Source organism: Momordica charantia (assembly GCF_013281855.1).
Source record: "Momordica charantia cultivar OHB3-1 chromosome 8 unlocalized genomic scaffold, Mcharantia_2.0 BLBB01000008.1, whole genome shotgun sequence".
Lineage (NCBI taxonomy): Eukaryota > Viridiplantae > Streptophyta > Magnoliopsida > Cucurbitales > Cucurbitaceae > Momordica > Momordica charantia.
The window spans coordinates 4798799-4822803 of NW_028275166.1; the positions used below are offsets into that span (position 1 = coordinate 4798799).

A 24005-nucleotide genomic window follows, 5' to 3' on the forward strand; every position below is an offset into this window, starting at 1 on the left:
ATAATGGTGGGTTAGGAGAGAGGCAATCTTGCTTCCCCTCTGGTTTGGCTTGATAATTATATCTTCAGCCGTTTTCCTTTCTCATTAGTCATGGTGAAAAAAAAAAAAGTGACCCATCTCATCTCAAGTGCCTGCAAAATCCCCTCAATCTCTGGGTTTGGCAGATCCATTATTTTGGGTCACTTGAATTTTTCCTTTTTGTAAATATATTCAATCTGCAATTACTACACCACACCCACTCAGCGAAGAGTAGGAAAATGGATTTAAGATGGTAATTATAGGAGATTATTATTGGGTTTAATTGTTCCAACTTGACAACTAACCACTTGTTTTTACCTCAGTTCACAAGTAGGTTCTTTATTGAAAGGGTCAACTTGTAACACCACCATCAGACTCTCTCTCTCTCTCTCTCTCTATGTGGGTGCATGATTGAGGCCTCATATTTTAAATTGATATATTATTTAAACTAAGCATCTAGATTAGATTTCATAAGCTGAGGCGTCTGGGTTGTTGATTAGCTAAACGCTTAGGTTTGGCCATATATTTCTCCAATTAGTCAAAAGCATTGAAATTTTCTAAATATTCTCGTTGGTGGGAGAATCGTCATCTCGTTATCATAATTAGTACTTGTGATTATTATTATTATTATTATTATTCTAAAAAAGAAGGGCCAAAACAAAACTTGCAATTTCCCCCTTGAGGAGCTGTTAAGCATTTGGTTTTTACAAGCAAACCCATATGGACAAATTGCTATCATATTGTGTGGCCTCATTTTATGGCATAAAAAAATACAGGGTATATGGGAAAAGCAAAGCAAAGCAAAGCAAAGCAAACCCACATTTCAAAGACAGTAACAAATTAAAAAAAAAAAAGGAGAAAAGAAAGTGGCAATACAACCAAAACCATAAAGAATCAAATAGGCCCACAATTCTAACCCAACTTCCCTTTTCAAATGAATGGAAAAGGGAAGTTGGGTTAGAATCTGGCCTAATACTCAACTAGCCTCACCCTTTCACACTTGTTTAAGCAAAAGGGAGGCCTGGACGCGTAACGTTTACCCACTGGGAAAAAAACAATCCCATCCAGACGCATGTACGATTCATTCTGTATTTGCCAAATTTTTACGTTACACGAGGAGAAGGAGAAGGAGAAGGAGAATTGGTGTGTATTAGTTGGGTCATTATTTTGAATGATTGTGATTAACATTTGTTTGACCACGTGATGGGTGAAGAAAACCCCATTAATAGATGGTCAAAAATTACACACAAACAGCCCTGGCAAAGAAAGGAAACGAAATCTCAAGTTTAGGAATGGGACCCATCAAAGGAAAAGGGAAAAAGGATCTGCGCCCACGTTTATGATCTTTGCTTTGCTCATATTTCACAACCCTAATTCACAGTAGAGAGAGAGAGAGAGAGAGAGAGAGAGAGAGAGAGAGAGAAGGGCGGAGGATCGGAGGAAGGGGGCTGCGGTGGCGTGAGGGGAAATTGACAGAAAAGAGAGAGAGAAGTGGGAATTGGGCAACTGGGTGGGGCTGTGGCTGTGGCTGTGGCTGTGGCTGTCTACGGCGGACATTGGGGGGCGGGTCTTTTCTGGTTCTTTTTTTTTTGTTTAATTTTCTTGCGTGTTTAGAGATAGAGAGAGAAAAGATTAATGCAGAGAGAGAAATTTTTTTGGAAGATGGAGACCCCTGAACCTGAGGCCTGAGCCATTTGGTAAGCGGCCCAACAGGACACAACACTTTTATTTTTATTATTATTATTATTTTTATTTTGAAATTTATTAAATTCTTTGTCTGGAAATGGGAACGGCCTGCCCTTGTGTCTGTGGACTGTTACTCTCTCTCCTTTTCTTCTGGGTTAATTCTTAAATTAAAGATTACTGCCCTCTTTAATCTCCATTTCTTGGACATGGTCTTTTGTCTACCTCACATCCCCCACCTTTCCCTCACCCATTACTCGGTGGGTTTTGTTAGCTCGCACTTTCATCGAGGGGGCGATTCACAAAGATAAAGCTTTCTCCTTCACTTCCATTTAGGGATTACTTGTTGGGTTTTCATCCGAGATCGTTCTTCGTAGATCGGACCCCCTTTTCTTTTCAAAAAATTTCCATCTGTTCGGTAAGTTTTCTGGGTTTTCTCTCATCGTCTTGTCTTCTCTCTTCTTCGTTGATCGGTTCTCGATGATCGATGATTCAATAATCAAATGTTTGATCTTCTCGGTTATCATCTTCTTTCCTGGTGAAGGTTTTTAATGCGACGGCAAAATTAGCGGATAACTTGATTACTGCTCAAACATCATATTGTTCTTACGTTTTCTTTCTTTCTTTCTTTCTTTTTTTTTTTTTTGTTTCTTTTCGTTTGGATTTTGTTAGAGGTTGTATCGAGGGGAAAAAGGGTTTGCCTTTTGACTTCTTCAATCTTAATTCTGAACTAATCCTATCGGCGACTTCGGCGACGATGGTTGTAATCACGCCAAAATTATGGATATAAGTTGAGCGGCCTTGATTTCTCCGCCTTCAACAGTGCTGTTTTCTAGGTTGTTTGAAGTAGAAAGCTCTCATTTTCAGTTGTTTTGATCATAGTTGGGGTTAAGTTGTTTGCCTAATTTGCGAGAGTCTGATTTTGTCGATTCTTGGATTCAGTTGTGTGGCTATTGTACCTTATCGTTTCTCCTCTTGTGGGTGGGATGTGTTTATGATGTTTCGCTGAGTTCGAACTCTGAAATTTTTGGTTCATTTGCCCATTTGGCATTGGGACAGTTGCTGGACAAGATGCAAATTTGTACTATTTCATGATATTAATGTGGAATGTCGCCATTGTTGTCAGCCTTCTTCTAGGGATAGAAACATGTAAATGAATATCTTACTCTGCAATTGCTTGCATGTCAGAGAAGTGGGATATTGCAACTGTGTGTAATATAACATTTTGGTTTTGAATGGTTTCTCCATATTCTCTCGTTTTCTTCCTTTCGTTAATATGATGTTATAAAACTTTCCATGCGTAATTGAGACTGCAATTTCTCGCAGGTATTGGACAGTTGACCTGTAAGATGCTATTTAGCATTTAGAAAATGTTGCAAACTTCCAGTCTTACATTGTTTCAACTGCCAGAATCAGTGTTTCTTTACTTTTGACCCAATATTCTAGTTTTTGTTATCTTCTCACAATTTGGAATTTGCCCTTACTGATTAAGTTTCATTTCTAGCCGATTGGTCAACTCATGTATTAGAGCATTGTAGGTTTTAAAATATTCTAAATTTTCTAATACTCATATTACTTGCTAAGTACTAAGTGAAATAAATTGAAGGTTAATTGCTATGAAGGTTAAAAGCATTTAGACAATGTTGCAAACTTCCAGTGTTACATTGTTTCAAGTGTCCCAAAATGAGTGTTGCTTAGTTTTTGGCTATTTGCTTGAATTGCTATGGCTAACCTGACCATTAAGCTGGAGTCTGGAGCAGAGAAAATGAATATTGCTTAGTGAAAACTTGGGCTGTTGAGGTCAATCATTTTGGGGAATGAAGCTCTAACTTTGTGATTTATTTGTCATTTAAGATGCACCTTTTGTCCATTCATTTTTGGGCCACATTCCTGTACTCGTTTAGAAATTGTTATGATTGCTATCAAATTGTATTTGGTAATTTGTGCAAGCATCTAGTGTTTTCGTGCCAGCAAAACTATTATGTTTGATCTTTGAGTTTATTTATCTATCAGATCTTAAAAGTTAATTTTTAATGTTGTATGAAGCTTTGAAACTGCTTCTTCTAATTGGCTCTCTGTTCCATTTGTTTTCAGATTCAATCAAGTTTATGTGACTTGGTTTGTTGTTTGGGAAACTTTGTTGACTTGGCTCATTTTCGATAGGGAAATTTACATTTTCTCTAATGCAAGGGCAAAGGAGTAGTGTTGGTTCCTTGTCAGAAACCATAAACTTTGAACATGGATCTTCATCAAATAATCCTGGTAACCAGCCAGTTTACTGGAATAACATGTGGAATCCGGCAGAAAACCGGATACAAGAATATTTACTACCTACTTCTGATATAAATACTGGATATGTGAGTTCTGTGAGCCATGAGCAACGAAGTTTAAGTAGATGGAATTTGGGGGAACCTAGCTCTTGTGATATGCAAACCGAGGCGATACCTGATGAGCAGAAAGCTGAGCTTGGATGGTCTTCAATGACTCGTGATGCAGATGGTCCCGTTACGGAAAACCGACTCTGTGAACCATCAAATAATCCTTCACTGGGTCATGTGAATCTGAGCCCACTGATTATACAAAATTCCAATTCTAATGCTATTCCTCATAATCTCAACTTAAATGCAAGTTTTGCAAGTCATGGAGGTGACAGTAGCAGAGTTAATGAAGGTTCTAATATGTACAAATCTAGTGGTCCGGAAGAAGGGAGTATTTTATGTTCCAGTGCATCTGATCCTCTTTTACTTCCTTCTGGAACTAGTGGACTTCCAGCTGCAAATGATGGTAGAGCAGGCTCTTCCTTGGATGGTCGTCGTGCACCATGTAAAAGAAAAGCTATTGAAGGAAATGTTGCGCAGTCCTCTTTAAGTGGAAGCAGTAACTACTCTCAGCATATTGAAAGTGGTGCTGAACCACCTCTTTCTGTTTTCTCCGGTCGCTACAACACAGGGAGTAGATTAACCATACCTGCTCCACCAGTGCGAGGGAATCAAGCCCCTGTTCGAGGCGCAGGTGAACTGACTTCGAACAGCTTCTCTGAGCCGATTGTTGCAGAAAGCTCAGATGATAGTTCTCAGAGAAATTATCGCATAAGAATAAGTTCATCAAATGCACAAGAGTCTTTTGCATCAGCAGGAACTACTGTTAGGCATCCTGGGGTCTCATCTTCCCAGCTGCCAGCAAGACTTCTACCTGCTGAGCATCTACTAGACTTGAGGCCGGCACCAGCTGTAGACAATATATCTGCTCAAGGTCAGCCAATTATGATACATGTGCCTGCTTTACCCCGAAGCCTACAACCATATAGGTGGAATGGGAGTTCTACTTCAAGAAGTGGTAGTTCATCCAGCTCTGCAGGTGAGAGACAGGTGGTGCAACGTGAGGAGGTGAGAACAAGCAACATAGGAAGAAATGTATCTGAACATCCTATGTTTGTTCCAGCAAATGAGCTGAGGAATTTGGTTCGAAATCCATCAAGTAGAGGTTTAACATCTGCAAACTTGTCCATTCCTGGAAATGTTGCTTCTACATCCAGGGTTGGTTCAAGTTCAGGGGTCCATCCCCCATCTGGACCTTGGATGCCTCCTGAGAATTCTCCAACGCAGTTTCCTAGGAGGTTAACAGAATATGTTCGTCGGCAGCTATTTTCTTCTGCTACGAGTGAGTCTGGAGGCAGAACAAGTAATTATTCACGATCAGGTTCTACCTCTGCCCAGGATATGGTTCTTTCATCTGGATCTGGCCGCCGGGGGCACCATTTATTGCAACCGAGGTCTACATTATGGATGGAAAGAAGAGGCGACAGTGGACTTGGTCTTCCCTATTCATTACGAGCCTTGGGTGCTTCTAGTGAAGGAAGTGACAATAATAGACTTGTATCTGAGGTATGTTGAATTTTTCCTTCATGGAGTAACTTAATGATGGCTCTAGATGCATATGTGTTATATATGAATGCCTGTCTTCATCTGCAACTGCATAGCTGTACATTTTGATTGATCAATCTCTTGAACGTCTTTGGTCCATGAATTCTTTTTTATGCAAACCACTTTCTTCAGTCAATCAATCTCCTCTTTTCTTGAAAAGGATTCTGGACTTCTATTTCTAGTGGAGAAAACTAAGTTGCCGTGGGTTTCTCATTTCTTTGATTTGTCACAAACTAGTATTCTATTTATCAAATTGGTCTGCCTTTTTTTTTTTTTGGATTCGAGTAATTGTATTACTTCCCCTTGTAATATCCATGCTTAGGCATGCACATCTATAATTTCATCTGTGGTCAAGATGGTACTGTTCTCAACTTAGTTTTGACTCATTAAAGAGAATGATGAAATTTTTAAAAACCATTTGGCCTATTGTTTGAATATTTGGGAAAGTTCTCTTTTAATGCAAGCCGTCATAAAGTGATAAAGTGGAATTGGTATTTCTGAAGTTGCGCTGTATTAAACATTTTGGTAGCAGGTTTGCATTTCAGGTAAGTGCAGTAGGGTGTGTGCCTGCTAGGACGTTGTCTGCTGGACTATAAGTTATTCAAATTCTTTCAGAAATCCTACTTAGCATGAGCTACCTTCTAGCAATCTTCTTTTCTACGATCTTGTAATCCTTTGCTCCAATTATAAGTAAACTTACACCATAAGTGTTAAGTATGTTGGGTTATGTACTATAAAAAGGGTTTATTGGAGTATAATTGTCTTTGACCGTTTAGCTTACTGTTGATATTCTATCCTTCATTGATTCTTAATGATCTTATCTTTTGTAATGAGAAGCTTACATGTTATTATTTTGTCTGAAGCAGATACGCAATGTCTTGGGCCTTGTACGCAGGGGTGAAAGCTTACGAGTTGAGGTAGGATCCTTATTGGTGCCGTATCATGGTCAATGGGTGCATTGGCGAATTTACATGATTGAATTGGGATACAGCCAGTCATTATGCTGCATGTTTTTGTCTAGATTAGTTAGAATGTGTAAGATTTAACACATCCAATGATGATGGCAAAAAGCTACTTAGTTTTGTTCGCACTTCAGTTTTCTTTTCCAGTTCACAGTTAGAAATAAAGCAGTTGTGATGACTTGGGAAAGATCAAAATGGTTCACTTAGTTGATATGAATAACCTTGATGATGTGTATGACATGGTCTTTGTATTTATAAAATATGCCTCCATGGCTTTAGACTTGATTACGATGCACCTAATCTTGTTGTAGCAATTTATTTTGTCCTTATTTTGTGGGGGGTGGGGGTGGGTATATGTGAATGGGATTCTGGTAGCACTGATTGGTACATAGTCTTTAAGATGGCTAGTATCCAAAAGACCTTGAATATAATATCAAATATATCTCTAAATATGCAAGGGCTGGAAGGGCTGGAGGAGGATTTGTGTACCAAAATTGGGAAAATAGTGGTATGCATGGAGAAAATTTTGTTTATATCATAACTAATGAGATCAAAAGCTTCTATGGTAGTTTAATTTAGTAGCCCAACATTCAAGTCATGTTTTTATCACCACCATGGTCATGAATATTAATGTTGCTTTAAAATTTCTTTTGTTTAGGATGTGATGATCCTCGACCAGTCGCTATTTTTTGGGATGGCTGATATTTATGATAGGCACAGGGATATGCGTCTCGACGTTGATAACATGTCGTATGAGGTCTGGCTGATGCAAACCAAAAGAAGCCATGTTTTTGGACCTTTTTGTTGCTCTGTTCATGTTTTGGTTTGTTGAGTGCAGGAATTGTTGGCTTTGGAAGAACGTATCGGAAATGTCAACACCGGACTAAGTGAAGAGGCGATTGTTGCTCGTCTGAAACAGAAGAAGCATGTCAATGCTGTTGAATCGCAGGTGGAGGAAGAACCATGCTGTGTTTGCCAGGTAGTGACTGATTCCTGATTGTTTTTCACCTGTTTCATTCATGAATAATCTGGCATTGTGTTGCTGTTCCCTGTATATCTATTTAGACTAATTCTAACGCGCCCAATCTCCAGGAGGAATACATGGAAGGAGAAGACATCGGAACGCTGGAATGCGGGCACGACTTCCACACGGATTGTATTAGGCAGTGGCTGATGCAAAAGAATCTGTGTCCGATCTGTAAAACGACTGGTTTGGCAACCTGAGAAGGAATGGTTGTTATGTAGGAGATGCAGACCTGGTTGGAGTTGCTAAAGCAACAAAACGAGGGATGGGGATGCCCCAAAGGGAAGGAGGATGGTGTGTTGGATGGCAAATGTTCTCACCTTTGGTCCCAGAAATGAAGAGCCACATCGAAGTTCTCTACATACATTTACAAGTAGTAAAATTTTAATATATGCAAGCAATCATTTTTTTGGTTTTTTCTTTTAATTTTATTTTGGAAGAAATGAAATTCAAGGTTCTAATTGGCAAGGAAGAAGAACTGTTAGCTTTAAGGTTATATGATGGTGAAACTAATTAATGTTTACTCCCATTGACATTACTTTAGAGATTGTTGGTCTTAAATCTTAATATATCATGGCATCGGATATTTCCATATTTAGCTCGGAAAATATAGACAGTGGGGTTGTTTTATGTTCATATTTAAATGATGTTGACAAAGAGAAGAGAAGATTGTGTTTGATTTTGGTTGTGGCGTTGGTTTTGGGTTATAAATTGGGATTGCAGGAGAGTGGAGTGGAGGGCAAACGGTGACGTTTTGTTGGGATAAGACAGTGAATGATAGATCATTATTACGCCTTTGACTTTCTGCCTCTGCCATCCATCCTGTCATTTCCCTTCCACTTTTAATTTAATGCAATTATGGAATACATTTTTCAATTTTCTGCAATTTGCTAATCATATTATCCTTTCATGTAAAATGTATTGATATAATGATCTTTTCCCTAGGAAACTCAGTTGGGAACGTGAAGTATCCGTTGGATTACAATTTTGGTTTTAGTTTTCTAACTTCATAAATTTTTGGTAATTATAAAAAAAAGGGGTTTTCTTTACTTTTTGGTATGGAAATGTAACTATTTTAAAAAATTGTGATACAAATAAGTTAATCAAGTTAGAACATAACAAAATAATAGATAGTTGAAGTCAGTGTAACTCAGATTGCTCCTCATATTGAGCTTTTTGTCATGATCTCATAATCCATGTTTTATCTATAATTTAGAGTTTTGATACGGAGAAGTGACATTCGAACCTTGCTTCACTTCATGGGCCAAACACGTGGTTCGCATGAGCCACCTTTGTTTGTCTTTGAGAGAATAAGTTGAGATGTAAAAAATTAGAAAGAAATTATGGCCATAATTGAATTATAATTTTATAAGATATTCTAATATGGATGAAGTTGTAGAAATTGACCTTTCATTTCTTTGGGCCATCTAATAATTTATTGCTCAATTGAATCACCTTATTATCATCTATTGTAGTTTCTTTTCTTCCATTGAACAAGTTCATTCTAAAATCACAAAATTTCTTTTTTTTTTTTTTTATAAAAAATCATTTTGCATGAGATATTGAAAATCAATCAGATAGTCTTTTACGATAAAAGAGCTTTTTTTAAAAAAAAAAATTAATGTGAAATTATGGTAAACTAGTTTGATTTCAAGAAACAAAATACATAAATATCATAAGTAGAAAAAAAATTCAAATATTGTTTTCATTCTTCTGCAAAAGAAGAGTCTACCCGATACATGAGAGAGTGTACCGATTGTTGAGAGGAGAAATGTGATTTAAGAAATCAAAAACCTGTTTCAGTTTTTTTTTGTTTACGAAAGGTGCAAAAGAATTCAAATTTCTATCTCAAGGGTGAAAAAAAAAAAACCAAAGAAACTGTGAGAAGGTAAAATAATTTCTAAAATATAATTATGAATTGATATATTATCTTGAATAAAATGATTAACATTTTAAAAACTAGAATACAAAATAATGAAATGACGTATACATTAAATAAATTTTACTTGAGCGACACATCACACCAACTTAAACATAATTATTAAAGCGTCTACGAAGGTTTAATTTTACTCCCTTCACATTTTTTGAACTACATGCTAACATGTCATTAATTGTACTAAGAACATGAACTAAATAAAGAGTATAATTCCAACTTCGTTGATTTAACTGAAATATTTTTCAAATCGAAGGACCAACATTAGAAGTTGAAAAAATTAACCTAAAAGAAGAATAGGTATACGAAGGGCAAGATGGTCATTAACAAGCAAAGAGAGATCGAACAAAATAAAAGCAACCGCTCGCATTAATTACGTTATTATCCAGAAAGAAAGGGACAAAAAGGGAAATTAGGTAAAAGAGAAATGGACTATTTTGGGAAAACTTTGTAAATAAGAGAAATAATGGGCCAAATTTTGAAAAGGAAGCCATTTATGGGTATAAAAAGAAGAAAAAATTAAAAAGGGAAACACAGAAAGATTAAGGCGGGAGGGTTAGGATTAGGAAGCAGAGAGAGAGGTTGAACCTCGGGGGGCAGACCAGAACCAGAAGTCTGCAACATCAAAAAAACTCCATTAAAAACCTTAATCTCCATTCCCTGCTTTCTACCCAACAAAAACAGACAACGGAAAAAGATAAGACGGAATCCAAGAAAAAGTACACACAAAGCAATACAATAACAATAACAAACAAATATCCATTTCCTTGCACTCAAAACCGTTTTTGCGCACAATTCTCACTTCAATTCAATTCAAACAAACAAACCAAACGTAATCTTTCCGGCCTTGCTTGATTCTTCCCACTTTTCCGTTTTCCCCCTTGATCGTTTCTTCCTTTTGTTCCTTAATCATGGCGGATCTGTACGGAACTTCCCCTTCTTCGGATGTTGGTCTCCCCCATGACCCGGAAGATTTCTCTTCCTTAATCAATCAACACCTTCTCACCGCTTCTTCTGCTTCCTCTCCTGCTTCTTGCGTCTCCTTCAAGAACCGGTTCATGCCGTTGTTGCATTCTCAACCTCCTTGGCACCCTTCGTCTCTGTTTTCGCGGCGGCCGGAGCCTGCCGCAGGAGTGTCCTGCATGCTGGACTTTCCGGAGGATCGGCTTCAGTCGAGTCGTGTTTTGAACCACGCCTTCTCGGATTGTAGTGTTGGGGATGTGAGATTTGCCGATGGTTCGTATGTGGCTGTGAACTCCACTTGCGGCGGCGGAAAACTGTCGGATCCTGGGGATCTCGTCAGTATTGTCGCCAAGGAAAGTTCAGACAACGCGTTTTCTTCCTCCGGCGCTGTCGATTCTGATTCTAATGCGCCGTTGAAGAGAAGGGGACTTTCATCGGAAAATGATCTTGGTGACTTCAGTTGCGATAGCGAGGTAGTTTGTTACAATTTTCGATATATAAGTTTTGTATTGCCCAAATGAAGCTTTTGTTTGTCCATAAGTTAATTTGATTTTGTGTGAGCTTTCCAAGGGCGGCGATGTGCCGGATGTTCCGTCCAGTACTGATCTGCCTCGAAGCTCCTCGAAGCGAAGTAGAAGCGCTGAGGTTCATAATATGTCGGAGAAGGTCAGCTTCATATTGGGTCCCCAATGTCTAAATATTCTTGTGTTTTAAGTTAACATTACGACCATTTCATTGCTTAACATTTGCTAATGTTATTGGTGGGTGGGCCAGAGACGACGAAGAAGGATCAATGAGAAAATGAAAGCCCTTCAGAACCTAATTCCGAATTCGAACAAGGTATGTTTGTCAAATTCAAGATTGGGACAGATTCACTTTTAAATACTTTGAATTACAATGAGCTTGTGCTTTTGACAGACGGACAAGGCTTCAATGCTGGACGAAGCAATTGAGTATTTGAAGCAGCTTCAACTTCAAGTGCAGGTGGGCGTCTTTATTTCTTTCCAGATTTTGTTTTGGTGCTATGGATCTGAGAATTTGATCATGGTGTCACTTGTATTTGATATGGTTCTCCTCTCTTTTATATGGCCCCATCCCTTATACTGACCACAAATAATCCATGAATGTGGACCATCCAGAATCTTGTATGCTGATATATGTAAAGGCAGTGTTCTTTCGTCCACATGATATGAGTCGAGTAAAACTGGACAGGCTCGTTGAATTAGGCTTGCAAACAAATCAGAGAACTTCTAAAGACTGAATGAGTCCGTCTAGGAGTTGTTATGAGAATTGTTGGGACATTTTCGGTTTAAAAAGGCAGGAGATCTCCTTCCATCACCGCCACCACTTTGTGTCGGATTACTTTTTGCCCTCTTGTTATACGAGTTTGAACCCTAAGCAGCATAGCCAAAATTATACTTCTCAAGAGAAGATGGTTCACTAAGTCAAGCTTTTTCCTTAGTTTTGTGGGAAACTATAATACTGAAATTATCCTGGTCTCTCTGATTATGGCATTTTTCTCTCTTCAGTGAAAAAACTCTCAAATTGTACTGATATTGTAGGCAATTTGTATGAAGAGAGTCCTCAAACTTGCGTCAATTGACTTATGTTAGATAGTATTCATCTCAATATAATGTAATTCATGGATTTGGCGTGAAATCTCAGAAATGAGAATTAGGAGATTTCTTCTCATGATCATTACTTTTTAAATATCACCTGTTTTCATTGCTCATTTCTGGCTATATTACTGTATTTGTTATGCTAGGTCAAGAGGAACTAAGAACATATTCCATTTTCCCTTTGGGTCAACAAAGCCGACCGACGACCGTAGTTTGATGAACATATTTAAACTTGTAATGAATGACATTTGGCTTTGCAGATGTTATCAATGAGAAATGGCTTGAGTTTGCAACCAATGTGCCTACCAGGAATGCTGCAGCCAATTCCACTACCTCAGATGGGGTTGGACTTTGATGTAGGAAATGCATTTCTAACATCCAGAAAAGGCATAGACGCGTCATCTTCGGGGAATGAAGGGTGTCCCCTGCAATCTACATTCAATCTTTCCAACAAATGTAGCATTTCAGATCAGTCGATAGCCATCCCTTCTGTACCAAATACCACAACTTCAGAAACCACATTCGGGTTTGAACCTGCAATACAGGCTTACGATGGACAATTTGATCTCTCTGCCAATTTCAAGGTAACCATAACAACAACATTAACTAACTTTTTTCTGGGTTTGTGGTAATGGCACCAATTGTTTTCTTGCAAATATGTAGGATGCTCGACCAACAACGCAATTAGATTGTGCCAGGACAGGGAAGGACTCAGCAGACGCATCTTAGTGCAGTCCTGTGCAGGATGCTGCTCACTAGAGTATGGCCTTTCTAATGAAGCAATTCCTTTACTTCCCTGTGGATTTTCAACTACAAACATTACATAGAAACTGCATAAAGTTCTACTTCCACACTTACCAAAAATCTATTCTAGAATAGTTTAACATAATCTTGATATTAAACCTTTGACTCTATATTTTTAAGAACCATATCTTCAAGTATCAAATAGGCAACATAGAAATGAGCACAAATCTACATCTTCTGCTTTATCCGAAAAGAAAGGTGATAGAAGCTGCCAAATATTTTTGGGGAGAGCGAAAATGGTGGTCCGAACTCCTTGCCAATGATAATATCTGGCATCTGCACAGTGATGTGGAGTAGAGCATTATTTTGCCTTGTATTGCTGTCAACAAAAGAAACAAGAGAAATGCTGGCTCTTTGGCAGGATATTTTTAGATAAATATCCTTCATATTATATGAAAATTCCATTTAACTTTGTTCTCATTCTCATGATGTTGGATTACTGGCTGTGTTTACTAGTTCTAGATAACAATAAAGCATGAAATCATATGATTTTGTTGATTAGTGAGTAAAGTTTGATTGATTTGAAGTAAAGAAACATGGCCTGGGCTGAGGGTGAGGGCCAGATTCTCCCCTTGCGTGGAGGCCCAAGAGAATATGTCTTATATGAGAAAGATAAAGAGCAATGGGCATATGAAGGTGAATGATTAAAGATGAATTTTGGTGGCCTTCGGAAAAAGGGAAAAGAGAGTTTGGTGCCCTAGAAAGATTAAAAGCAGGCAACTGCGGCGTAGTGTACACTGTTGACTGTACAGTAGTCAAATTCTATTTTCTTGGGAGAGGTAATTAATTATGTAACCTTGACTGACACTCTTTATTATGATTTATTACTTTACGAGGTAGCATTATTATTATTATTACTGTTCTTTATTAATTTTTTAAAGTAGGAAGGCAGAGTTCTTTAATGAATAGCAGCATTGTTTGACTAATTTCTTTTAACATAATACAATTATTGGAAATTTTCTATTAAATATGTTTCTAATGGAGGTATTAAACTTTTGTTGGCATTTCCATCCCATAATTTTATGTCATTAGTTCGACATTTTCATAATGTTGTTAAAAAGTCGATGGAATATAAAATATATCAACAAAATAACATCGATATAATATTAATATTAAAATTTTTAACTAATAAAATATTTATTTGTTAATTTGAATACTTTTTTATATACCTTTTATTTTTATAAATTTTCTAGAAATATTTATTGACATTAATATTTTATCAATATTTTGATCGATAAATAGAGACTTTTGACATTTCTAAGACATCATCAGCTATTAATGTTGAAAATCTTGCAATTTTGTCAACCTTAAATTTTTACTTTGATTCAATAGGAAATAAAAATCAGACATTTATTTTTTAATAGGTATTTGGTGACAAATTTAGAAATTAGATCTCAATTTTCTTAATTCATTGATTCAAAATGTTTCTTTTCTTGTGGGATAAACACATCCTAACTTTCTTTGGGATTCTTTTTTCCTGCAAATACATAAATTTTAGATAATTTTGTGCAGGACTCAGATTTTTTTATATACGTTTTTTTTCCCCATATGTCATAATAATAAGATGAGAAACAATACAAAGTCTAAATGTAAAAATAAAACAATACCAATATATGCAACTTTGGGCTTAGAAATAAAATTTGTTGTGTATATATGTATTTTATCAATAGACGTTCACCAATAAAAGTCTAAATTATTCCTTTGAATGTAAAAATTAATTAATAGATATAATATTTTAAAGAATTTTATCAAACTAAAAGAAATTAGCAATACACGAACTTTATTTTTAAGGAAAAGAAATAATTTGAAAATGGGAAAGTGGTAGGGGCAGGGCACCACAGGATGATTCCCCAGGCCCAACTTTTTCATTTCTTTTTTTTTTTGTCTTATTTATTTATTTTTCTTTCTGAATGATGTCTCCTATTCCTGAGAAAAAAAATGATAAAGAAGGGAAAAAAGTATCTGATCAGTATCTATTATTTTTTATTCCTTAAAATTTTATAGCAAAAAAAAAAAAAATAATAATAAGTTCACTTGAAAATTAATGTTTTAAACATAAAAACATTACTTTTTTCTGTATCATTTTTTTTTTAAAAAAATTGATATGAACTTTATGAGTAACAACTAAAAAAATAGCAATTTTATTAATATTCAAAAATATGGAAGGCGTAAAAAAACAAATAAGAACAAATCTACACTCAAAATGTCTTAAAAGTTAATCACATTTATCAAAATTAGAAATAGAAAATAGACACATTACCAAAACAATTTCAACTTTAGCTAAGAAAAACATAATGGTACTTAAGTAAGTAATTAATTAGTCTAAGCTAGATGCTACAATTAATTAAGCTCTCAACTTTTGGATTTCTCTTTTTCTATCATTTGAATACGAAGTCCGTGATCACTCTCTTTAGATATGCCAAACATATTACTTTAAGTTGCACGCTACAGAAATTTTAAAATCAATTGAAGACTTTACCAATTACACTATCATTATTGTACCAAATAACAATCAGATACAACAAAAGTTATTGTCGCTATTATGTTCTTAACAATTGGGTTATTTCATTACCATATTTTATAACTCTAATTGATCAAATAAGACAATTCAAGCAGTTTCATTGAAAATAATTCCAGAGAAAGAATCTGAAAATGAAAATGGTTTGATCAATAGAAACGTAAGCCCACCTCAAATTCAGAAATTGTTTGTAACTTACCGTGGAAAATGAGGTAGCCACCGCCGGGAAGATGGGTCAAAAATGGGTTAGATATAGAAGCATTGCACATAAAGAAAGCTTAAAGCTTAGTGGTGGTTCTTCATTCTAGAAGTAGAAGTCCCATCATGCCAGCTTTTTTTCTCTCTGTGAACCCCACTGATTGAGTGGGAATGTGCAGTTCTTTTTTTGTCTTCGGTTTTTCAATTTTACTTGCTGCATCGCTGTTTTAGCCTCTGGGACTAATTGTCCTCCTCCTTTCGTGGCTGTCTCCGTGAGAAGAACCAGTCTGAAGCAGTTGTAGAAGAAGGGAGAAGTGGAGAAGGAGGAGGAGGAGGAGGAAAAGGAAGGGGGAAGATGTCTAATTATGCCTTCTTGAATGACCAGCTCTCGAAGCGGACCTCCATTTTTGGTTTGCGCTTGTGGGTTGTTCTGGGTATTTGCGTTGGTGCCGCCATTGTCATCGTTCTCTTCCTCATTTCGCTATGGTTCACCTCCAGGCGCAACAGTTCCTCTAAATCTAAGCCCTCTCTGAACCCCACTATCCCAAATGTCTCCAAGGAAATCCAGGAAATACGAATCGACCATTCGCGGAACCCAACTCATTCTGACCCAAAAGTTCAATTGGCTTCTAATCCTGAGCCGTTGCCGGAGGCAGAGCCTTTGGCCACTCTGCTTCAGACGGAAGAAGGGAGCCCAGTGAGTGGGCGTCATAGAATTCACATTGAAATTGGGAAGGACCACCGGATTTCGTACCCGGAGAAAGGCGGCGGTTCGTCCCACGGCAGCGGAGAAGCTCGGTCAGGCGATCAGGCACCGTTGGCTGTGCCAGAGGTATCGCATTTGGGTTGGGGACATTGGTACACTCTCAGAGAGCTGGAGTATTCTACTAATGGTTTTGCGGATGAAAATGTGATTGGTGAGGGTGGATATGGTATTGTCTACCGTGGTGTTCTCGAGGACAATACTATTGTAGCTGTAAAAAATTTGCTCAATAACAGGTTCTTCTCGTTCTCACTCGGAAGCCTTGCAATTTCTTGCATATATGTCATTATGCTGCGAGCTCTGGTCTTATTTTACTCGGATCCACTATTGAATTTGATACATAATGCTGCTACAGGGGACAGGCTGAGAAGGAGTTTAAGGTTGAAGTGGAAGCAATTGGACGTGTTCGGCACAAGAATCTGGTGCGTTTGCTCGGCTATTGTGCTGAAGGAGCTCATAGGTATTCTGATTCTCCTTGAATTTACTCCCTGTTGAGTTTCATCTTCAATATGACTTGTGAGTAACTGTTCTAAAAAAACTGGTTTTAAGAATAGTTCTAAGAAACTGTTCTATATAAAACATACCGAAAAAGGTACTCTCTTGAGGTAATTTGGGATCGTCTGTAAAAAATCTGCTTGTTTTACTGTGTAGGATGCTTGTTTACGAGTACATTGATAATGGAAACTTGGAACAGTGGCTTCATGGAGAAGTTGGACCTTGTAGCCCTCTCACATGGGACATTCGAATGAATATAATTGTTGGAACAGCAAAGGGGTATGTCCTAAGTTGTATCTTCTTCCACTATTTTGCTTGTGGATACAAGTTGTGTTCTGCAGGTTATTGCGTGGTTTTGACTTCATAGAAACGTAGGTTAACCTACCTGCACGAGGGGCTTGAGCCTAAGGTGGTTCACCGTGATATCAAGTCAAGTAACATTTTGCTCGACAAGCAATGGAATCCAAAGGTCTCTGACTTCGGCCTAGCAAAGCTTCTCGGCTCAGAGAGGAGTTATGTGACAACCCGTGTGATGGGAACTTTCGGGTTAGTCTAAGTTCTAGTGTGAAATGTATCACTTGATTTCTAGTTTTAAATTCATGATCTGGTTGAGTAACTGACGCATTGCCATCTGAGTTGTGTTGTAGATATGTAGCTCCAGAATATGCTAGTACTGGCATGTTAAATGAAAAAAGTGATGTATATAGTTTCGGTATTCTCATTATGGAGATAATTTCAGGGAGAAATCCAGTAGATTATAGCCGCCCTCCAGGAGAGGTTTGTTTTCACACGTCCAGAGTTCTTGTCATTGCTTAACTATGCCTATATAGGCAACTATTTTCCCCAACTCTTCATGTCAATTTGTTGGTCGAACTTACAGGTGAACCTAGTTGAGTGGCTTAAAACAATGGTTAGTAATCGAAACGCAGAGGGAATTTTGGATCCAAAGTTGCCTGAGAAGCCTTCAACAAGGGCTCTTAAACGTGCTCTGTTAGTAGCTTTACGGTGCGTGGATCCTAACATTCAGAAGAGGCCGAAAATGGGGCATGTAATTCATATGCTTGAAGCTGACGAGTTTCCTTTCCGAGATGTGAGTAAACAACATTTCTTCAATTACTTCGGCCAACATGATACATGAGAGTGTTTATCTTGGTTTGATTGAATTATTTGCTTCAGTTTTGTAGTTAATGATTGTAGATGAATTATGAACAATTATTTTTTCAATTAACAAAATAATAAATTTATTTTCTAGTAGTTTTTATTTGGAAAAATACTTGTAAAGAATCACCAAATGAGTTACTTAAACTAGAAGACAGTCTTTTATTTGCTTTGAAATATATCCCTGGTCTTTCCTGTTTCTAAGTCTTATCGTCCACCATTGTCTTTCTGCAAATATTTTTAGGATCGTAGAGTGGGACGGGAACCGGGACGATCGCTTCTAAAGGAAAGGCTCATGGAAAGGCTTGTGAGTGAATCTGGAGACAGCAGTGGATATGAAAGTGGAGCAACCCAAGCAAGCCAACATCTATGGAGAAAGCAAGAACTTGAAGAACAACAGCCTCGTGAACCTCACACTTTAAGGTGATGTAGACCTTCTCTTTTCGTACTCAGTTGACGGGGAGGCTTCTGAATGAACTTGTATGCCCAACTCACATTATTATCAATCAGGCTACACTATTCTTCCAAATGCTGGAAAAAATCTTATCATAAATTGTTTCCCGGCAGTCCCTCCCCACTGTTGCACTTGTACCGAACAATCTGTATAATGTTTTTGTATAATCTTTTGGGTTTTCGGTCTCCCACATCTTCTAACGATTATCATCACCAAAATTAGTTATTTGTAACTGTAATTACTGCAGTCGGAAGGACAGTTGATACCTTTTGGGTCAAATCTTTAGTTCATAAAGCTGATTTAACTGAAATGCCATAAATCAAGGATGGCAAAGAGTGAAGATGAGTACTTTTTTCCTTGAAGTTTGGTGGGTGTGATTAGAATTAAATGGGGGTCCCTACCCTACAGAAGTTTGGTGAGTGTGATTAGAATTAAATGGGGTCCCACATTTTCACAAGCGTTACTGTTGTGGCTGGTAGATTTAAAGGAGTGGGGACTTTGGTCTGTGTAGGGGAAGGGGAAGCTTTTTCTTTTGTGTACAGGAAAGGACTGCTGTTGTGTGTTTGGATTTAGAATCTTTGGACCACTCCCTTTAAGTTCTTCTGGTATTGTTCTCTGTATAAAGTTATTAGATTTCTCTTTTGCTTGCTTACTTTTTGGCATTTCTGTTTTCAAGCCCCAAAAAGCCTGACTTCTGGGTCGCTGTTTATAGCTCCTCTCTTACATATAAAAGTATAACTCAATATGTGCTTTTCCCAAGTTACAGATAGCCATTTTCCCTATCTTGAATCTTCTTTTTCCTTTGTTCCTATGAATTTCGCATTTGAGAATAAATGCTGGTGGTAAAAGAAAAGCCTTCTCCTCCTCCTCCTTGAATCTACACTTTTTTCTTTCAAACATTTATTTATTTATTATGTATTTATAATAGCAAAATACTTCTAAAGAAGCACTCACAAGTCCTGCCATTCATAGTAAAACTATAATTTTTAGTCTCAGTGTTCTCAAGTAATTTCTCTGGTTCTAGACTTTTACAAGCATTTCTTTAAGTAGAAGTGCTTCTAGAGTAAATTGAAACAATTGAGATTGCAAATAAATTAAATTGAATAAGAGAAATTGGTGAGATAAAATACATGTTAAGAGAAAGTGCAGTTGAAGAGAGATGGATGAAGAAATATATAGGTTCAACTGGTGTTGGAAAGAATAGAAAGATCGGTGAGAAAGTGCATGTGGAAAGAAGTTTGCGAGTGTGTACAAATATATAATTAGTGAAAAAATATATTGTGGAGGGATTAAAGACAAAGCGTTTAAGTTAAAAGCAATTGATAATGTACTGATAAAATTATTTGTAAGATCAACAATCGCTTGAGGAGATATTTGACTCCTGGTTTAACTAGCTTGGATTTATGAACCCTAGAATTGAGAAGTTTAGATGTGTATAATTTGAGTTTTGATGGTTTAAAAAAACGAGTTACACTAATTGTGGGTTTATAAGCCTGAGTTTGTAGAACTTGGGTTTACATAGCTCGTTTTAGCTTTAGAATAAACAACATGATTTAGCACCTACAGATGCAGACTCTGTTTATAAATTCTAACCCATGAATATCAAAATTCCAATGGATTAAATTAACAATTATCCTATTCATGTCAGCTAACATGAATTTACCCATAGTTGAACAGTGGGCAATAAAAAATATGTCATATTAAAGTTTGAATGATTCATCAGAATTAGAGATGTGTTGAATATGGCTGGGCCCTACTTCAAGAAAACAACAACAGAGACCAATGGGAAAAAGAAAAAGGGTGTATTGAGGAGAACTGATTATATATATCTTGCAGTTGCAGAGGGTTAATTACCCATGTACTGATCATCAATGGCAGCAGTAGCACAACCTCATAATTGTTTCTACTTTTGGTTTTTGTTTATTGCCATCTTCTGGTTCTTGCTGCCCTCTGCCTCCACAGAGACAGACAATTACATCGTCCATATGGACTTAGCCGCCATGCCCAAGCCCTTTGCCACCCACCATACATGGTACTCTGCCACACTTTCCTCTGTTCTTGATAATCCTCGGCTTGGGATGTTGCCCTCTAAGCTGATCCATACTTATAATCATGCCATCAATGGTTTCAGTGCAAGTATCACCCCATCTGAGCTCAAGGCTTTACAGAAGTCTCCCGGCTATGTTTCCTCTGTCCCTGATTCATCTCTACAAGTTGACACCACTCACTCCTCTCACTTCCTTGGCCTGAGCTCGGATTCGGGTGTCCTGCTCTCGAATTACGGCAGTGATGTTATAATTGGGTTTGTGGATACTGGAGTTTGGGCTGAAAGTGAGAGCTTTAGTGACGAGGGGATGCCTGAAATTCCATCAAGATGGAAAGGAAAGTGCGAGAGTGGCACCCATTGTAACAAGAAACTGATTGGAGCTAGGTTCTTCAACAGAGGACTGATAGCCAAGTTTCCAAACGTGACAATATCTATGAACTATACGAATGACACCAATGGCCATGGAACTCATACGGCAGCCACTGCGGCAGGTGGCTACGTTAAAGATGCATCTTTTTTCGGCTATGGTCGAGGAACTGCAAGAGGCGTGGCTCCACGAGCTCGGGTGGCCATATACAAGGCCATTTGGGAAGAGGGTAATTACGTATCGGATGTGATCGCTGCAATCGATCAGGCAATTTTGGATAGCGTGGATGTGCTATCCTTGTCGCTCGGCCTCGACGGGGCTCTGTTGTACGAAGACCCGGTTGCCATAGCGACATTCGCTGCCGTGGAGAGGGGTATTTTGGTCACCACATCAGCTGGAAATAAGGGACCTCAGCTCGGGACCGTGCACAACGGAGCACCTTGGGTTTTGAACGTTGCAGCTGGCACAATGGACCGTGATTTTGGAGGTACAATAAGACTTGGCAATGGAGTTTCAGTTTTGGGATCTTCTCTGTTTCCTTTAAACTCAGGCATGGCTACGTCCAAACTCCCCCTTGTTTTCATGGGTGGATGTTACAATTTGAAGAAACTGAAAAAAGTTGGCCATAAGATTGTGGTGTGTGAAGACAAGGATGAGTATAACTCGTACTCCTTGAGTTTACAAGTCGATAATGTTGAAACTGCAAAAGTTGGCGTTGGAGTTTTTATCTCCAATCTCTCCGATTGGGATAACTCGGTCCAAACTTCATTCCCTTCAATTTTCCTCAGCCCATCTAATGGAAATATCATAAAACATTACATCAGGACCAGCTCTAACCCAAAGGCAAGGGTGAGTTTCCACAAGACGATTTTCGGGAGGAAGCCAGCGCCTAGCGTGGCACGTTACAGCTCAAGGGGGCCAGCAGAGAGCTGCCCATTTGTGTTGAAGCCTGATATCATGGCGCCTGGTGATGCAATTTTAGCTTCATGGCCTCTAAAAGTGGCGGCAACGGACGTGAATTCAAGGCCAATTTATAGCAAGTTTAATGTACTGTCAGGGACTTCCATGTCCTGCCCACATGCTGCAGGGGTTGCGGCTCTTCTCAAGGCTGCACACCCTCGATGGAGCCCTGCCGCGATACGGTCTGCGATGATGACCACGGCGGACGTTGTTGACAATACACAAACTCCGATCAAAGACCTTGGTGAGAAGAACAAACTCGCGACTCCTCTGGCGATGGGCTCTGGCCATGTTAATCCCAACAAAGCAGTTGATCCAGGGTTGATTTATGACATGGAAATACAAGATTACGTAAATGTTCTTTGTGCGTTGAACTACAACAAAAATCAAATCCAAACAATCACTCGATCGGCTTCGAACAACTGCAAAAATCCGTCGTTGGATTTGAACTACCCTTCTTTCATTGTTATTGTGAATGCTAGTGATTCAAACACAGAAATGGAGATCTCACGAGAATTTAAGAGGACAGTGACGAATGTTGTGGAGGAGGCAACAACATATGAAGCAAAACTGACACCCATGAATGGGAATGGGGTTCGAGTGACAGTGAAGCCACATAAATTGGAGTTCAAGGGAAAGAATCATAAACTGAGCTTTACGGTGAAAGTACAGCTAGGTCATTGGATAGTTCAAAGAGATCCCAATGTTGTTTTTTGTTATCTGAGTTGGGTGGAGGTCGGAGGTGGACATGTAGCACGAAGTCCAATAGTGGTCACTGACCTCAACTTCATGCTCAGATCACATCAAAAGAATAATACTTAGATATTTATTGGTCACGTACAATTGTTTACCAATAAAAATTTCATAGGTTTTTAGTATTTTTCCTATGGGAGTTAACATATATCTGCCTCACATGCATGTGATTATTACCATATCTAGAAAACTCGAGAAATATTGGTCTTTTAAAAAGCAAAAATGGGTAGTGAAGGGACTGAATTATCATGCCAAATTCTTGTCCAATAAGAAGAAAAAGAAACTTAATACAAGTCAACAATCAAATCCATGGTTAGCACATGAATTCTTCAAAAGGCTAATTCTAGTCAATGACTAAATAAATGGTTTGGTTAATTATTTCAACACTTTTATTCTTTCTTGTTACATAAATCAAAAGAGACTTGAAAGCATTGGCATAGTGGTTATATGGAAGAATTGGGAAGGCATTGAATTAGGCAAATTCTTGTGCTAGAAGAAAGAAAACCCAGCTATTTGGGTTTGCAGTTTGCACCTTCAAAACCTAATCCAAGTGAAAGATTAAATATCAATAGGCCAACTTGATCAGCATGGGCATAATTTCAGATTTTGTACTATAGAAAGAAAGATTGACCAAAGTTTAAGGACTAACCTAAACTATAGGAAACAGTTAACTTTTACTCATGAAATTAGGTGTGGATGAGTCAAATTTAACCTTAAATATATTATTATTATTATTATTTAAGTTTTTGACTAGCTATATTTGCATGTCCTTAACTGGATATGAGCTGTTTTTACAGACATTGATTATTCTAATTGTGTTGAATGCTTTTAACTATTTGGATTTATGGGCATTTTGTGTCACCAAGTTCTGAGTATTTTTTATATGCTTAATTTTGTGCTAGGTTCGAGTATTTTTATTTTTGTGTTTGAGAATTTCTTTAACATCATCTTGAGAGACTAATATAAACATAACTTAGTAAATAAAAGACATTTATTATAATCTCAAATTTACAATATTACTTGAATCAAAATCTTAAGCTCAAAGGAAGTATATTATTCATATATTTAGTTTAACTAATATACTTTATATTATGTATATTAGTTATATCAATTATATACCTAAAATGAAGTATGTCTATAATATATGTAGTGTGACTGATATATTTCGTAATAGATATATCATTTATATCATGGTATACTTAAAATGAAGTGTATCACTAATATACTTTATATATCAATAAAAAATTTACAATATCACTTAAATCAAAATGTTCAACCAAAAGAAGATTTTATTAGCAATATATTTAATATCATTCATATATTTAATATTAGATATATCAATTATATTAGGAGCAGAAAAGAA

The 24005-nt window shown here is 37.5% G+C and overlaps 4 protein-coding genes across 6 annotated transcripts; all 4 read left to right on the forward strand.

Moving 5' to 3' along the window:
• Nucleotides 1-1486: 1486 nt before the first annotated feature.
• On the forward strand, nucleotides 1487-8204 carry LOC111004655 (putative E3 ubiquitin-protein ligase RHG1A). 3 transcript variants are annotated; one of them, XM_022275757.2, is made up of 6 exons: nucleotides 1487-1715; nucleotides 3796-5585; nucleotides 6488-6541; nucleotides 7245-7343; nucleotides 7425-7565; nucleotides 7679-8204. In XM_022275757.2, the coding sequence occupies exons 2-6, from the start codon at nucleotides 3885-3887 to the stop codon at nucleotides 7808-7810; spliced, it is 2127 nt and encodes a 708-aa protein (XP_022131449.1). In that variant the 5' UTR covers nucleotides 1487-1715; nucleotides 3796-3884; the 3' UTR covers nucleotides 7811-8204. The 3 variants fall into 3 exon arrangements, with proteins under 3 accessions (XP_022131449.1, XP_022131450.1, XP_087983263.1); XM_022275758.2 differs by lacking the exon at nucleotides 1487-1715 and adding an exon at nucleotides 1813-2119; XM_088127137.1 differs by lacking the exon at nucleotides 1487-1715 and adding an exon at nucleotides 1813-2119 and having other exon boundaries at nucleotides 6491-6541.
• Nucleotides 8205-10075: 1871 nt separating this feature from the next.
• LOC111004542 (uncharacterized) lies at nucleotides 10076-13349 on the forward strand. Its single transcript, XM_022275579.2, has 6 exons — nucleotides 10076-10979; nucleotides 11077-11172; nucleotides 11281-11346; nucleotides 11425-11490; nucleotides 12386-12709; nucleotides 12789-13349. The coding sequence occupies exons 1-6, from the start codon at nucleotides 10455-10457 to the stop codon at nucleotides 12852-12854; spliced, it is 1143 nt and encodes a 380-aa protein (XP_022131271.1). The 5' UTR covers nucleotides 10076-10454; the 3' UTR covers nucleotides 12855-13349.
• Nucleotides 13350-15690: 2341 nt separating this feature from the next.
• LOC111004541 (putative serine/threonine-protein kinase At1g01540) lies at nucleotides 15691-18701 on the forward strand. The gene is made up of 7 exons (XM_022275578.2): nucleotides 15691-16644; nucleotides 16764-16868; nucleotides 17060-17182; nucleotides 17279-17449; nucleotides 17551-17680; nucleotides 17784-17993; nucleotides 18306-18701. Exons 1-7 carry the CDS (start codon nucleotides 16001-16003, stop codon nucleotides 18486-18488), a joined length of 1566 nt encoding a protein of 521 aa, XP_022131270.1. The 5' UTR covers nucleotides 15691-16000; the 3' UTR covers nucleotides 18489-18701.
• Nucleotides 18702-18843: 142 nt separating this feature from the next.
• On the forward strand, nucleotides 18844-22816 carry LOC111004540 (subtilisin-like protease SBT3). The gene has a single exon (XM_022275577.2). It carries the CDS (start codon nucleotides 20387-20389, stop codon nucleotides 22709-22711), a length of 2325 nt encoding a protein of 774 aa, XP_022131269.1. The 5' UTR covers nucleotides 18844-20386; the 3' UTR covers nucleotides 22712-22816.
• The last annotated feature ends 1189 nt before the right edge of the window (nucleotides 22817-24005 follow it).

What these genes read in the sequence shown, in the direction of transcription:
- LOC111004540 (XM_022275577.2), top strand. Translation starts at nt 20,387, where the DNA reads ATGGCAGCAGTAGCACAACCTCATAATTGTTTCTACTTTTGGTTTTTG.
- LOC111004542 (XM_022275579.2), top strand. Translation starts at nt 10,455, where the DNA reads ATGGCGGATCTGTACGGAACTTCCCCTTCTTCGGATGTTGGTCTCCCC. An exon ending in ACTTCAGTTGCGATAGCGAG is followed by an intron (nt 10,980 to 11,076) that starts GTAGTTTGTTAC and finishes GAGCTTTCCAAG; the next exon opens with GGCGGCGATGTGCCGGATGT. An exon ending in ATCTCTCTGCCAATTTCAAG is followed by an intron (nt 12,710 to 12,788) that starts GTAACCATAACA and finishes GCAAATATGTAG; the next exon opens with GATGCTCGACCAACAACGCA.
- LOC111004541 (XM_022275578.2), top strand. Translation starts at nt 16,001, where the DNA reads ATGTCTAATTATGCCTTCTTGAATGACCAGCTCTCGAAGCGGACCTCC. An exon ending in AAAAATTTGCTCAATAACAG is followed by an intron (nt 16,645 to 16,763) that starts GTTCTTCTCGTT and finishes ATGCTGCTACAG; the next exon opens with GGGACAGGCTGAGAAGGAGT. An exon ending in ATTGTTGGAACAGCAAAGGG is followed by an intron (nt 17,183 to 17,278) that starts GTATGTCCTAAG and finishes ATAGAAACGTAG; the next exon opens with GTTAACCTACCTGCACGAGG.
- LOC111004655 (XM_022275757.2), top strand. Translation starts at nt 3,885, where the DNA reads ATGCAAGGGCAAAGGAGTAGTGTTGGTTCCTTGTCAGAAACCATAAAC. An exon ending in ATAATAGACTTGTATCTGAG is followed by an intron (nt 5,586 to 6,487) that starts GTATGTTGAATT and finishes TTTTGTCTGAAG; the next exon opens with CAGATACGCAATGTCTTGGG. An exon ending in GTGAAAGCTTACGAGTTGAG is followed by an intron (nt 6,542 to 7,244) that starts GTAGGATCCTTA and finishes TCTTTTGTTTAG; the next exon opens with GATGTGATGATCCTCGACCA.